General features: G+C 37.5%; 1 protein-coding gene across 2 annotated transcripts in view; it reads right to left on the bottom strand.

The window, feature by feature from the left end:
- WDR19 (WD repeat domain 19) overlaps positions 1–16246 on the bottom strand; it is a 110234-nt gene that overhangs the window by 66757 nt on the left and 27231 nt on the right. For both annotated transcript variants that reach the window (XM_008055367.1, XM_008055368.2), the window contains 4 exons: positions 12457–12572; positions 8146–8226; positions 6422–6534; positions 5915–6088 (listed from right to left, as the gene is read on the bottom strand). In XM_008055367.1, coding sequence (XP_008053558.1) covers positions 5915–6088; positions 6422–6534; positions 8146–8226; positions 12457–12572 — 484 coding nt within the window. The remainder of the gene's footprint in view (positions 1–5914; positions 6089–6421; positions 6535–8145; positions 8227–12456; positions 12573–16246) is intronic.

Here is a 16246-nt window from a genome sequence, read left to right as displayed (position 1 = left end):
CTCAAACCTGCGGGCTCAGGCAATCCACTCACTTCAGCCTCCCAAAGGCGCAGGATTACAGGCTGAGCCACCGAGCCCGGCTTGTAAGTATGTTTTATAAGAGAAATATTGTGTGTTGATTTTCTTACTGAAACCCATTACCATTTTATGTAAATGTAACCATAGCTTAATAATTTTTATGATGTGTTTAAAATTTCCCACACTAAATATTTGTCTTTGTCAGGCATAAGAACAAAATGCATATTTTAAAGAAAATATCTGTGGAGTGTTAAAAAAAAGAAAAGGTAATACTAGTCTTATAAAAGAAATTAAAAAGTGCTCCCTTGTCTTTTATTTTCTGGAAAAGATTTTGTAAAACTGGTGTTAATCCTTTTAAAAATGTTTGGTAGAATTCTTTAATGAAACTAGAAGGGCCTGAAGATTTATTCTTTGGGAGCACTTAAATTACTAATTCCATTTCTTCAATGGTTATATGACTAATTCAGATTATCTATTTCATCTGGATTGAGTTTTGGTAGTTTGTGGTCTTCAAAGTATTGTTCCATTTCATCTGAGTTGTCAAATTTATGGGTATAAGATTGTCTGTAGTAGTCCCTTACTATTCTTTTTATTTATTTATTTTTATTTTTTAGTTGGATTCTCTATCTGTTGCCCAGGCTGAAGTAAAGTGGCATGCTCACAGCCACCACAGCTTCGACCTGCTGGGCTCAGGCGTTCTTTCCATGTCAGCTTTCCAAGTAGCTGGAACTACAGGCACATGCCACCATGCCTTGCTAATTTTTTGATTTATTGCAGAGATGAGGTCTCACCAAGTTGCCCAGGCTGGTCTCGAACATATGGGCTCAAGTAATCCTCTCACCTCGGCCTCCTAAAGTGCTGGGATTATAGGCATGAGCCACCACACCTGGCCTCTTATTATTCTTATAATGGCTTCCAGAACTATAGTAAGAACCCTGCATTAGTCCTTATATTGGTAACTTGTGTCTATTCTATCTTTGTGAGTCTGTTAGAGGCTTATCAATTTTATTTTTTTCAAAAAACAAACTTGTTTAGCTAACTTTCTTGTATTTTCTTATTTTCAATTTCATGTTTTTTTAAAAAATTATTTTCTTCCTTCTGCTTTGGATTTATTTTGCTCCTTTTTCTAGTGTATTGAAGTAGGAACTCAGATTATTAATTTGAGACTTTTTCCTAATGTAAACACTTAGTGCTATAAATTTTCTTCTCAGCACTGTTTTAGTTGCCTCCACATATTTTGATGTTATATCTTCATTTTTGTTCAATTCATGTATTTTTAACTCCTTTGAGACTCTATGACCCATAAGTTATTTAGAAATGTGTTGCTCAATGTCAAACCGTTTAGAGATTTCCTGCTGTCTTTCTGTTATTAATTTCTAGTTTGATTACATAATGGTCCAAGAACATATTTTGTATGATTCAATTTAAATGTGTTGTTTGTTTCATGAACCAGGAAATAGTCTATCTTGGTGGATGTTCCATGGGCACTTAAAAAAAAAATGTGTTGTTGTGTTTTGGGTACATTGTTCTATAGATGTGTTAGGTCTAGTTGGTTTATATGTTGACCAAGTCTTTTATATCCTTGCTGATCTTTGACTTAGTTGGTTCTGTAAATACAGTTGTCCCTTGGTATTCAAAGGGGATTGTTTCCAGGACCTCGCATACTAAAATCCACAGATGCTCAAGTCTCTTATATAAAATGTGTTTGTCTACAACCTATATACATCCTCTTGTACACTTTAAATCATCTCTAGATTACTTATGATACCTGACACAAGGTAAATGCTATGTAAATAGTTATATTTGTATTTTTAAAAACTTAAAAAAAACTTTTTATTGTTACATTGTTATTTTTAATTGTTTTCTGACTTTTAAAAAATCCGTTTGGTTGAATCTACGGATGCAGAACCCGCATATAAAGAGGGTCAATTATATTGGAAGTTGGTACTGAAGTCTCCTTTATTGTTAAATTGCCTCTTCTTCCTTCAATTATGTCAGTTTTTACTTAATGTATTTTGGGACTCTTGTTAGGTGTGTATACATTTAGAAGCGTTATATCTTGGTGAATGGAACCTTTAATCAATATACAATATCCTCTTTATCCCTGGTAATTTTCTATACCCTGAAATCTACTTTGTCTGATATCTACATAGCCATGCCAGCTTTCTTCTGATTAGCATTTGTATGGTATATATTTTTCTATCCTTTTACTTCATTATATCATTATATATGGAGTGAGTTTCTTACAAGCAACATATAACGGGGCCCTTTTAAAAATCCATTCTATTCGAGACCCGCCTAGGCAGGTGAGACCTCATCTCTACAATAAATCAAAAAATTAGCTGGGCGTGGTAGCGTGCGCCTGTAATTCTGGCTACTTGGAAGGCTGAGGCAGAAGGATCGCTGGAGCCTGGTAGAGGCTGCGGTGGCCGGGAGTGGCCACTGCACTACAGTCTGGGTGACAGAGTGAGACTCCAACTCAAAATAAATAAATAAATTAATTAATTAAATAAATAAATAAAAATCCATTCTAACAGTCCATGTCTAATAAGTTTGTTATATACATTTAATATATTGATATGTTTGAATTTAAGTCTGTTTCATAATTTCCTTTCTATTTGTTCCCTCTGTCTTTTGTTCCTGTTTTGCATTTTCCCTTTCTTTTCATTTAGATTTAGTATTCCATTAAATGTATCTATTGTGTTTTTGCATATATCTCTTTGGATAATTTTTTTTTGAGTTGGAGTCTCACTCTGTCGCCCAGGCTGGAGTGCAGTGGCATGCTCATGGCCTCCCCAGTGTCAACCTGTTGGGCTCAGGTGATCCTTCCACCTCAGTCTTCCAAGTAGCCGGAATATAGGCATGCACTATCACGCCTGGCTAATTTTTTGATTTATTGTAGAGATGAGGTCTCACCCAGGTGCCCAGACTGGTCTCGAACCTGTGGGTTCAGGCAATCCTCTCACCTCGGCCTCCCAAAGTCCTGGGATTATAGGCATGAGCCACTATGCTTGGTTGGATAATTTTTAAAAGCATTTGCTCTGTATCACAATATACATATTTAATTTTTCATAGTCTACTTAGAATATTTTACCATTTCAAGTGGAGTGGAAATCTCATCACATATAAAACCTTTTGCCCCTTTTATTTCAGTTGTCTTATGTATTGCATTTTCATGCATTGAACACCCTATCAGACAATACTATACTTTTTGCTTTCAACTGTCACATATATAGATTACAAAATAAAAAAAATGGCCTATTATATTTACCGGATATTTATCATTTCTGTTGCTCCCTCTCCATTCTTAATGTCCCAAATTTCCTTCTATCCTCTGTTCTCTTCTATCTGAAGAACTTCCTTCAGCAATTCTTATAGAGTAGGTCAGCTGGTGAGAAATTCTCTTCATTTTCCTTCACATGAGAATGCTTTTATTTCACCTTCATTACTAATGTAAATCTCCACTGGATATAGAATTTCAGCTGACAATGCTTTATTTCAGCATTTTAGGAATGGCATGAGACTTCCTTCTGGCTGCTATACTTTCTGATGAGAAATCCACTGTCATTAAAAATGTTGCTCTCTGGCTGCTTTCAAGATTTTTATTTTGTCTTTATTTTTCAGCAGTTTGATTATGTGTTTACACCTAGATTTCTTTGGGTTTATCCCTTTGAGAATTGCTGGGAGTCTGCAATATGTCTTTTGCCTTAAAGTAGTTTTCAGACATCATTGTTGGGATTCTGATGATACACTCTATTTTTCCTCTGTGTTCAGACTGGACATTTTCTTTTTTTTTTGAGTTGGAGTCTCACTCTGTCGCCCAGACTGGACATTTTCTATCAACCTACCTTCAAGTTCTCTGACTCTTTGCTCTGTGATTTCCATTTGACATTAAGTCCGCTGTATTTATTGCATGTTTCAGTCCGAAAATTTTCATTTGGTTCTTCTTTCTTGTTTATTTTCTGAGACTTTCTATCTTTCCATTTGTTCCAAGAGTAAATTATAGCCTGTACTTCTTGATCACTTCTATAATATCTGCAATCTGCATCATCTTGGTATGTATTGTCAGTTCATTATTTTTCAAGCAAGTTAAAATTTTCCTGATTCTTCATATGCCACGTAATTCTCAGACATATTTTGGAAATTTTGAATATTATAAGACTCTGTGTCCAATCTAAATCTAATGGAGAAGGTTAATATTTTTGTTTCAGAAGGCAATCAACTTGGTTGGGTTCAGGTCACAAGTTTCAAGCAGGTTTTTGTGACTTATAATTTCAATGTCAGCTCCATTTTCAAAGTCTTTGCAGTGGTATTCAGATATGTCACTGTATGGCCCATTCAGTGGCTAGTAAAAGACCCTGGCTGTGATCTGTTTCTTAGCTCAGTTCTCAAAGGCTTTGGTACATGTTTAGGATAAGTCTATATATATGAGTTTAGGGGGTGAACCCAGGAGTTCATAAATATCTTTACAGGGTCACTTTCCTGAGTTCCTTCCTCTCTAGATCAACCTGATACTTTCTGATTCCCTAAGGCTCATTTTGGTTCTTTGGGAATGCTGGGCTCTACCTACTCTGTTCTACCTTGTAATTCCTACAACTACACCAGCACTTGTGGCCAAGGGAAGGACAGAGAGAAAAATAAGAACTAGGGATTTTTCTCATCTTCTTGGGACCACAGCTCCTCAAATTGAAGAGAAAGTTATCTTCCATCAGCGTTTTAAATGCCTGTGGATCCTTGGTGCCACTATTTTTGCTGCTACTGCCCTGGTGAGATTTCTTGGTAACTGAGGCAGGAGAGAATAAGGAAAAGAAAGAAAGAAAGAAAGAGAGAGAGAGGGAGAGAGAGAGAGAGAGAGAGAGAGAGAGAGGGAGAGAGAGAAAGAAAGAAAGAAAGAAAGAAAGAGAGAGAGAGAGGGAGAGAGAGAGAGAGAGAGAGAGAGAAAGAAAGAAAGAAAGAAAGAAAGAAAGAAAGAAAGAAAGAAAGAAAGAAAGAAAGAAAGAAAGAAAGAAAGAAAAAGAAAACCAGGGGATTTCCCCAACTGCCTCTGAGAGTTAAGAGCTATCTTTCCTGGAATTTGAGTCAGAAGTATAGAGTTTCTCTTAGAGCTCTCTTTGTGTTCTGGTGCCTACTTCTAGGTTTTGGACTGCCTTGACTCCTGGCTGCAAGAGACCAGAGAACAAACAGGAGACTCACCACTGATCAGGTAGTACTTAAAATTATATCTTCTTCTTCAGTCTGCCTGCTACTAGTTACTTTTCAGAGTCCTTAGATAGCTGCTCCTTGCATTCTGTTCAGGTTTTATAGGGGTATTGAGTGGAAGACACAGGGTGGAATGTGCTTACTGCATGTTACCAGAGCTACTTATTTTATTTTTAAGATTGATTTTCACATACATTCTACTTTATATTTTTTCCTGAGTGTTAAAGGTAAGGGTAAAGTAGTCTTAGAAATTTTCAGTTGTGAACATGTTCAAAGAATACAAGAAAGTATGACTGCCAGATATATTAACGCTAAAGTTTGATTCTCTTGATGATGATGATGATGATGATGATTTTTGAGTCAGGATCTCACTCTGTCACCCAGGCTGGAGTGCAGTGGCAAGTTCACAGCTCACCACAGCCTCGACCTACTGGGCTCAGGCAACCCTTTTACCTCAGCCTCCCAAGTGGCTAGGACTATAGGCACATGCCACCATACCTTGCTAATTTTTTTAATTTCTTTAGAGACAAGGTCTTGCTGTTTTGCCCAGGCTAGTCCCAAGCTCTTGGGCTCAAGCAGTCCTCCCACCTCAGCCTCCCAAAATGCTAGAATTACAGGTGTAACCCACCATGCCAGGCTTGATTCTCTTGAGTATTTACTATATAAACTTTCCTAGAAATATTTGAATATAACTTACCAGTTATCTCCACATGTGGCAACTTTGTTAAGAGTCTGTGATATTGCAATACTGGTTAGATTATCTTTATGGCCACGAGATTGAAATATCTTTTGTCCAATCTCTTGAACATGAGTAGAAATGACTACAAAAATTCCACGTGAAAAACCAATCATGATGTAGCCATCACCATACCTATACCAACAAAGACAATAATGTGGTAAACAAGGAGATTAATTAACATTGGCAATGTGGTAAATTAGCAAGTATCTCAAAACTAAGTAGTTATAGAATATAACCTATTAAGGATCTACTATGTGTCAGAAAATATGCTAGGTAGTTGCAAATATTAAATCACTGACTGCAATTAAAGAAGTTATATGCAGAATTTAAAAATTAAATATAAATATAAGTTATAAATATATAAAAATTACATTTACAACTAAAATTTATAAATATTATAAATATAAATATAATTAGTAAGGAAAAACATATAGACATCTTCTGTAATGAGCTTTTTGTACATACCAACTATAGCAGACAATGTTGCCATAGTGCTGTTGAAATTCAAGATCAATTGGGTTATCTGGTTCATTCAGATTTAAAAAAACCAAAGTTTTCTTGCCAACCACCACACTTATCTGCCAGAAAAGAATAGAAGATTGTGAAATGAATTACAACAGCTGAACCTAATTTATGAAAACAACATGCCCGGCTTAGATGTGCTTAGTGCTATAATTAATATGATAATGTGACTGACTAAAAAAATGCATTTACTAACACATAGTCTGGTAAAGGTCTTTGGCTTTATACATCTTCAACATATCCTTTGAAATATACTAGAATTCTTTTGTGGAATAACTTTTTAAACTCTCTACACCTCTCATTACAGTACTGTACAATATAGGATTGTAAGTCTGACAGCTTCACTGCAAATGAATTCATACTCAGAGTGTAAAGAGTCTTCCATTCTAAGAGGCCATGCTGCTCTTGAGCCATCTGGGATTACAGATCCACACTCAAGTGAATAACCTAATTTGGCTTTTTATATTACCAGTTTCTACCACCTGCAGGAACGTGGTTAGTGTCCCTCTGCTACTCATGCAAGTCAATACTTAAATGTAATTCCCAGTGGAGGATGTAATTTTGTTGGGGGAGGATGACACTTTGATTTTTTTTTTTGAGTTGGAGTCTCACTCTGTGCCCAGACTGCAGTGCAGTGGTTGCTCCCAGCCACCATAGCCTCGACCTGCTGGGCTCCGGCGATCCTTCCGCCTCAGCCTTCCAAGTAGCTACAGGTGCGCACTACCACACCTGGCTAATTTTTTTTTTTGATTTATTGTAGAGATGAGGTCTCACCTACCCAGGCAAGTCTCGAACCCGCAGGCTCAGGCAATCCACTCACCTCAGCCTCCCAAAGGCGCAGGATTACAGGCTGAGCCACCGAGCCCGGCATATATTTTCTTGATTCTCAGAAATTACCAACTATAAGTTACTATCAATTTAATAATAGCTTTTTGGGAAATAAAGAACAATTACTTCATTAAATATATTCATGTTGAGTGTGAAAATTATCTGGATTTCAGAATGTTAAAATGTGGCAGGGAAGATGCATCTAAGATTAAAGTAACCAAAACTACAACTTCCTGAGCTGTATTAACCACATCTGATAGAGTAAAATTTTTAAAATGATACAGAAACCAATGCCACAACAATGAAAAGAGTCACACTGACTCGATGAACAGAAAGCTGTTCTCATTTGATATTATGCCAGGTAGTTGGCAGCAGCAAACACAACCTTTAGGCCTAAAAGACTGGGCCCTATCTTGGTTTAAAAACAATGAACATGATTTATTTATTTATCACTATCTGAGTCATCTAAGAAAGGGAAATAGTAGCCGGGCTCGGTGGCTCAGCCTGTAATCCCGAACCTTTGGGAGGCTGAGGTGAGTGGATTGCCTGAGCCTGCGGGTTCGAGACCCACCCGGGCAACTTGGCGAGACCTCATCTCTATAACAAACCAAAAATGAGCCAGGCATGGTAGCGCATGCCTGTAGTTTCAGCTACTTGGAAAGCTGAGGCGGAAGGATCGCCAGAGCCCAGCAGGTTGAGGCTGTGGTGGCCAGGAGCGGCCATGGCACTACAGTCTGGGTGACAGAGTGAGACTCTAACTCAAAAGAAAAAAAAAAAGGGAAATAGTATATTCTACAAAATCACCAAAATGATTGGGTACTTGGGTTTGGAATTCTTACTGTGCTTTCAGTAGCAGAGGTTCGGTCGTCTGTTTTCATCATTGAAAATTGCATGTTGCTGGGCTCTGATCTCACTGGTGTCTACAGGGGTGAAAACATCATTGCTATGAAAAAACCAATATTCATATTCATTCTGAACATTAATAAAACACATACCTTGTTTTCATTTCTGACTAATACTGGACTAAATGTCTAAAAATCCTACTGCTGAAAATATCTAGAAATTTTGGATGAAACAGAACATATATTTTATTAAACAGATAAATAGGCTTGAAAGAAGGAAAGGAAAACTTAAGGGACCATCAACACAGATCAAACTAAAATCAGAGTATGTGCAGAAACAGATGCAGCAGCTATCCAGGACAGTGAGCAAAGGGAGATAATAAGGATGCCCATTTGTCTTGGCCTGGGCTCTGGGTCAGAAAAACACAAAGAAAGTTCATTTCAATAATTTAATTAAAGACCTCCTCCCCATCCTCATAATAGTAAGAGGTTCAAGTTTATATGTTGAATGCTCTGGGAGCTCCCAAGGTGAGAAATTAATATAAAATGTGGATGGATCCAGGCTTATAATAATATCCCTGCAGTGTTTGGAAAGAAAAATTTCAGAGCCTCTATCAAGGTTGTATAAAATGTCTACATATAAACCCAGATGATGTGCTCACAATTCAAAATTCAAAAACTCACAAAGGAACAATGCATCAAGAGCAAGAGTCAGTAGATCTAAACATAATAGAATCAGAAAGAGAGAAAAGAGAGATCATAAAATAAATACTTTTAAAATGACTAAAGACATAAAGGGACTCATAATTATAACAACTTTTAAAAATAAAAGTTCAGGCAGATTTTTTTTTTAATGTATATGTACTTTTGTATTGTAGGAGGTCTATCCGCTAGATAGGGTCCTACAAGTGGTATTGCTGAGTTGAAAGGTAAATGCATATGTAGTTTTGTTAGCTATTTTCTAATTTTCCTACAGAAAGGATATACCACATTTGTCTACAGTTTCACCAAGAGAATATGTTGTAACATTATAATTTTGTCACTCTGACAGGTGAGAAATGGTATTTCAGTATGCATTAATTTGTACCTCTTTAACTATGAGTGAGTTTGACTTTTTTTTTTTTTTTGAGTTGGAGTCTCACTCTGTCATGCAGACTGGAGTGCAGTGACTGCTCCCGGCCACCGCAACCTGGACCTGCTGGGCTCCGGCGATCTTTCCGCCTCAGCCTTCCGAGTAGCCAGAACTACAGGCATGCACTACCACGCCTAGCTGATTTTCTGATTTATTGTAGAGATGAGGTCTTGCTGCCCAGGCGGGTCTCGAACCCGGGGGCTCAGGCAATCCACTCACCTCAGCCTCCCAAAGGCGCGGGATTACAGGCTGAGCCACCGAGCCCGGCGAGTTTGATTTTTTTTTCAGATGTATGAGAGGCATTTTAATATATTTTTGTGTCAACTCTCTAAAAATGTATTTCAGGATTTTTTTTTAAAGAACTACAAAGTACTTTCTAAAAATAAAAGGTAGTATTATTAAAATAAAATCATCTCAATGGGCTAGACAGATGATTAGACAAATTTGAAGAAAGAATAAGTGAACTAACATAAGAAAGTATCCAAAAGGTTGCAGTGACAAAAAGACAGAAACTATGAAAAAGAGAGATTAAGAGGCATAAGAAGGTACAACGTATGCCTAACAGATGTTCCCCAAAAACAGAATTAAAAGGGCAAGAGGTAATATTCAAAGAGATAATGACTAAAAATTTTTCTGAATTGACAAAAGACAGCAATCTTCAGATTGGAAGCAAGACAGATCTTAAGCAGGATAAATAAAAACAAATCCATACAAGTAACATTCTGATCAGCAGAATACCAAAGTTAAAACAACTGAGAAAAAGTACCAAATGAAGCAATATTTATAAAGTATACTTGGCTTACTACATCATAATTTTTAAGTAATATACCTAATTTGGAAAGAAAATGACTTACGAATTAGAAATGAAAAATAATTATCTTGTATGTAAATAATGGCTGAATGGTAGTAACTTCCTGGGATGCTATGTAGAAAAAATATTCTAAGGCCATATCTTAATTCAGTGGAGAAAAAAAAATCCATGATCTATTGGTGATGTCTGATACAGACACAAGAGTGGGGAGTTGTAGTATTTGTACTGTATGTCTACCATTCTGTTTCTACAGGGCATTGAAAATAGAATGATTAAAATAATAAGGTCTCTAAAAACCATGTCATAGCAAATAATTTTTTATAATGCCAGATTAATCTTCCTTAAAGAACACTTTAATCATGCTATGGTTCTGGTCAACATGGTAAAGTGACTTACTTTTGCCTAACTTTCCAGATACAGGAACAAACTTCCTTCTTTAGCCCTATTTTCTATAAATTCTAAGTCAAAGCCCATACCTTCAATTAGGACAGACTTGAACAAGCCATGAGCAAGCTGTAATAAGTTTTTCCTCTTACCTTTGTTTATGCTGTTCTGTTTGGGTTGAATAAGAGATTGCTAAATGTTTTTGTATTATCTACTAAAACAAGTTTAATCAGGGCACATGGTCACCTAGTAGACTAAATTTGTAGCTTCTCTGGCAGCAATTAGGCTTGGCCATATGACTAGGTTCCAGTCATATGATATGAATGGAAAGAATAAATGCAGCTTCCAGATTAGGTCCTTAACAAATATCTTACATTTCACTTCTCTTTTTCCCTTTCCTGGGGTTGAAATGCAGATGTGACACAACCATGAGGAAACAACACCCTAGAAAATGGCAGAGCAATAAAATGGAAGGAACCTGGCACTCTGCACAATCTTGTGAAGCAGAGGTACCTAGATAACCTGTCCACTTCTCCACTACATGAGAGAGAGAAAACACACACACACACACACACACACACACACACACACACACACACACACTATTATATTCTTATAGCCTCTATAATTTTAAGTCTCTCTGTCATAACATCTTAGTCTATACCCTGACTGATTCAGATTTTAAGGATTCCAAACTTTCATTGATCTCTTCCATCTACAAAATGCTGTAGGACTTGCAAGCTGTACCACAAAATTTGATAATTAATCATATAAGATTATGTATGTTTTATAATGATTAGTAACATCTTCTTGAGAGTGGGGCCCTATGATCAGCAGACTTTAAGGTAATCATGAATCCCACCTCTTGGTTTTATGCCTGTGTAATCCCCATTCTTGCTTCTCTGACTGCGGGCTGGACATAGTAACTTACTTCTAAAGAACAAAATATGGCAAAAGTGAGTCTGAGTTTAGATTATAAAGATATTATAGCTTAAGTCTGGAATGGCTGCTCTCATTCTCTTGCTAGGTGCTAGCTGTGAGGCACTCTATGGAGAGATCCATGTGGCAAGGAAGTGAGGAAGGCTTCTAGTGACTAGCTAGAGAGAAACTGAGACCTGAGTCTAGCAATCTGCAAGGAAGTGAACCCTGTCAACAACCATGTGAGTGAGCTTGGAAGCAGACTCCCCTCCAGGTCAAGCCTTTAGATGAAACTGCAACCCTGTCTAACAACATGACTACAGCCTTGTGGAAGAGTTACCCAGATAAGCTGCATCTGGATAGCTCATCCACAAATACTATGAAATAATAAATGTTGTTTAACCTACTACATTTGAGGTAATTTGTTATGCAGCAATATAGATGACTAATATAGAGCCAAATTTCATATTCCTTCTACAGTGCTGTGTGTCTAGCAGGTATTCAAAGAATGTGTTAGACAATATTATTTTAGCAATACTAAATCATAAGTAGTCCAGAGTGAAATGTACCCATTGGTGACATCGTGTAGCTATTAACAATACAAATTCCCTTAAGGAGGGAACCTCTGAAATATCTAACCAGTCTTAGAGAATTTGATAGTAGTAATTTAATCTTAACAATAAATTTAATTGGAATTATTTTGGAAGAAATTTAACATATCAGTTAAAGGTACAGGTTTTAAAATCAGGCAGAGATGACTCTAAGTCCTGGATCCACCAGTTATTAACATTTGTATTTTAAATATACTTATATAAAATAAGTGTTATTTCACAAATATACTGTCTGATTAGATTCACAGAGGTCATAATCCATGCTAATACCAGACAAAAGGAAATATACACAGAAGGATATTTGGATAAAGTATTCATATTAATATATAAGTAGAAAGATATATTTAACCTAGAGATTTTTTAATTGTATAGATTAGTTTGATACACAAACTATTAATTCTGGAAGAGAATTTGAATATATCAGGCCAAAGAGATGTTGCTGTATCACCTACCTGTCTTATCGTGTCACCTTCCTGATTACTAACTGTAATCATTTTATCTTCACCACCTAAAGCAAGCAGATTTTCTGCATTCCAACATCCACATGTAATTCTCTTAGTATGTTTTCCTGAAAAAGATGATTTTTGTACAGATTTCTCAAAAAATAAAAAATTTGTGATGCTAATCCAAATATACCATGGGATTAAACAGACAATGAATTTAGAATCTTATCAAAGCAGTCAGTATCTATAACAATCTTATTTAAAACAGTTTATTACCAAGTTGTCAATCAATGTAATAGTTTATAAGGGAAATACTGCTTTACAAGTTTTTTTTTTTTTTGAGTTGGAGTCTCACTCTGTCACCCAGACTGGAGTGCAATGGCCGCTCCCGGCCACTGCAGCCTCAACCTGCTGGGCTCCGGCGATCCTACCGCCTCAGCCTTCCAAGTAGTTGGAACTACAGGTACGCGCTACCACGCCCAGCTAATTTTTGATTTATTGTAGAGATGAAGTCTCGCCAAGTTGCCCGGGCGGGTCTTGAACCGGCGGGCTCAGGCAATCCACTCACCTCAGCCTCTCAAAGTGCTGGGATTACAGGCTGAGTGAGCCACCGAGCCTAGCCAGTGTGGGACTTTCAAAATTCACTATTCAGAGGACTCCATGAAGCCTCTCAATATGAAAACTCTTGCCCTTCAGTTCTGAGGAATTTTTTTGAATTACTTTATGAATAGTTTCAACCTCTCTATTTTCTCTGTTCCCTCTTTCTGGACCCCGGGTGGGTCTTGAACCCGCGGGCTCAGGCAATCCACTCACCTCGGCCTCCCAAAGCGCTGGGATTACAAGCTGAGCCACCGAGCCCGGCCTACAACTTTTTATCTAGGTATGCACACAGGCCATAACATAAACACATATTCTGTTCCTTAACAAGTTTTGTTTGTTTACTCTATAAACAAACTTATAAAGATAATGTCTTAAGAGAATTAATGAACTCCAAAGCAATAAAGTTAACTTTTTTTATATTCAGCTTCATGTTGTGGAAGATCTTTGACATAAGCAGATTTAATATTCACAGTTTTAACTGTTTATGTTTAACTAAAAGACATATAGTAATTCATAATACTGATGGGAAAATATGAATATACCCTAGTGAGACCTCTATTAAGAACTGAGTAACTTAGCTAGTGGTAATATACCTACTAAGTATCAAAAAGCTTCTTTATTGCGCATTCCAGTCAGAACAAAAATTACATTTTGGGTGAAGTCACTTGCTTAACACTGTGAGCATTTGTGAAGGTCCTGGGATAGACAAATCCTCAAGAGTTCCAAGGTCAATTCTATTAATGAGAAGAATAGAGAAGTATTTGGATTCTGGAACCAGACTCCCTAGCTTTGAATCTTGGCTTCACTACTTATTGCAAAACCTTGGGTAAGTTACTTAACCTTTCTATCCTTTACTCACTGCATCTATAAACTGGGGATAATAATAGGACCTATCTCATGGAGCCAAGGATCACTTATAATGCTTTAATTAACTTAACTTTAATTATAAGAGTTCCAGGCACATAGGAAATGCTATCTAAGTGTTAGCTATTTTAGCTATTATTGAGAGCAGAGACCATGTTTATTATATTCTTTGTAACTCCTCTAGAACCTAATATAGTCCCTATGCAGAAAGCAGATATTAAATAAATGGTCAAGTGAGTAGACCTTGAGGCAGGAGTTTGACTACCACGTTAGAGGCTTAGCAAGGACAGAGTGGCCAGAGCAGAGAAAGTGAGAAGAGTACGAGACAAGGGCACAGAGGTCACAGAGGCCAGATCAGGGAGGGTTTGGCTGGCCATGGTAGGCCTTTGGCCTTGATTCTGGATAGATAGAGAGTTCTGAAGAGTTCTGAGCAGAGGGCTCACCCTGGCCTCTAGGTTGAGGATATTCTATAGCGGTGCCCAAGTTGAAGCAAACAGACCAGTTAAGGAGACTGCAGAAATTTAGGGGGAAAATATCTAAGACCACACCATGGTGGTAGCAGTAGATGTGGTGAGGCAGGTTAGATTATGGAGATATTTGGAGGTAAAGCCTATAAGATTTTCTGACCAATTAGATATGGAGAGTATAAGAAAGAATTAAGGATGGTGTTAGAATTTGGCCTAAAGAGTTGGAAGAATGGAATGTCATCAAGGGCAAGAGGGAGAGTTGGGTGGGTCAAAAGAGTTTTGGAGAGATTAAATTTGAAGTGTTTACTAGACATGTCATTGAAGAGGTTGAGTAAGCAGTTGGCTGTATGAGTCTACAGTGTGGAAAAGATATAAATTTGGGAGTTCTCAGAATATAGATAGCATTTCAAATCCAGAGACCACAGCACACAAGTGAAAGGGATGTCCAGAGAAGAGAATGGGGAAATAGAGGTTTTGCTGATTAAAGATTAAGTATAGTGGATTGATTGGTATACTGGAACTGGGTGCCCAAATAGGCACAAGGAAGGGAAAAAGGACTATATAAAGAGAGGAAGAAAGATGTCAAAGATATACTTCTTTCTATACCCAATAAAGGGAGAAGAACATCCTTTCTTCCTCCTCCTTCCTATATACCCAAAGGCCCTTTTGCTACCAGTGCTCAGAAATCAAGTTAGCCATAACATCAATAATAACACTTAACACATATCAAGTGCCTACTTATAGTGTTCTGGACACTTACACACATTGACTCAATTAATATTAACTCACAGTTAATAAACTATGGTAGCTGAAATTTGAATCATGCTATTGGGATCCTGGCAGTATTTGATAAAGCTATGGTAACTGAAATTCATGCATATCAGAACCATGCAAAGGGAGAACTGCTTGTATCTGGTCTAGCTCAAGGAAATAAATCCATGCAATATGAAACAAAGTAACAGATATTTAGTTAAATACAGTGTGAAAGCTCATGCAACAACTAGCTGCTATCAGAAATAGAATGGCTTGATTTTAAGAAAGTTAAGAGGAGAAGCCGGGCTTGGTGGCTCAGCCTGTAATCCCGTGCCTTTGGGAGGCTGAGGTGAGTGGATTGCCTGAGCCCACAAGTTCGAGACCTGCCTGGGCAGCGAGACCTCATCTCTACAATAAATCAAAAAATCAGCTGGGTGTAGTAGCGCATGCCTGTAATTCCGGCTACTCGGAAGGCTGAGGCGGAAGGATCGCCGGAGCCCAACAGGTCAAGGCTGCGGTGGCTGGGAGCGGCCACTGCACTCCAGTCTGGGCGACAGAGTGAGACTCCAACTCAAAAAAAAAAAAAAAAGAGGAGAAAGGCAGAGCCACAAGCCACAATCAACTCAGTAGGCAGCTATATATTTAGCTAAAGGATCTAGGATTTGTAATTAACCTGAATCTTTTCAGGTTCATTTTACACAATTAATAAATAAGAATGTGAGCAGAATCAATATTCATATTAAATGTAAAGATCACATATAGAATCATGTATATATGGAAAATGCCTGACACAAAAATCATCATGCTCTGACAAATTATTTCCTTATATCTCAAGTGTCAAAATTTCTGGGGCTTTTAAATTAACTGGTAGGATCTACCCACAGGTGAAGTGGAAAACAGAAAAAGCCTACTGAATTTAGGTGGGGAAAGTTGATTTTTGCAGCTTGAACATTTTTTTTTTTTTTGAGTTGGAGTCTCACTCTGTCACCCAGACTGGAGTGCAGTGGCTGCTCCCAGCCACCGCAGCCTTGACCTGTTGGGCTCCGGCGATCCTTCCGCCTCAGCCTTCCGAGTAGCCGGAATTACAGGCATGCGCTACTACACCCAGCTGATTT

This window comes from Carlito syrichta, unplaced genomic scaffold (genome assembly GCF_000164805.1).
Source record: "Carlito syrichta isolate Samal-C Ts95f unplaced genomic scaffold, Tarsius_syrichta-2.0.1 Scaffold301835, whole genome shotgun sequence".
Lineage (NCBI taxonomy): Eukaryota > Metazoa > Chordata > Mammalia > Primates > Tarsiidae > Carlito > Carlito syrichta.
Note: the sequence above shows the minus strand (reverse complement) of the source record. Positions and strands in the feature narration are given on the sequence as shown.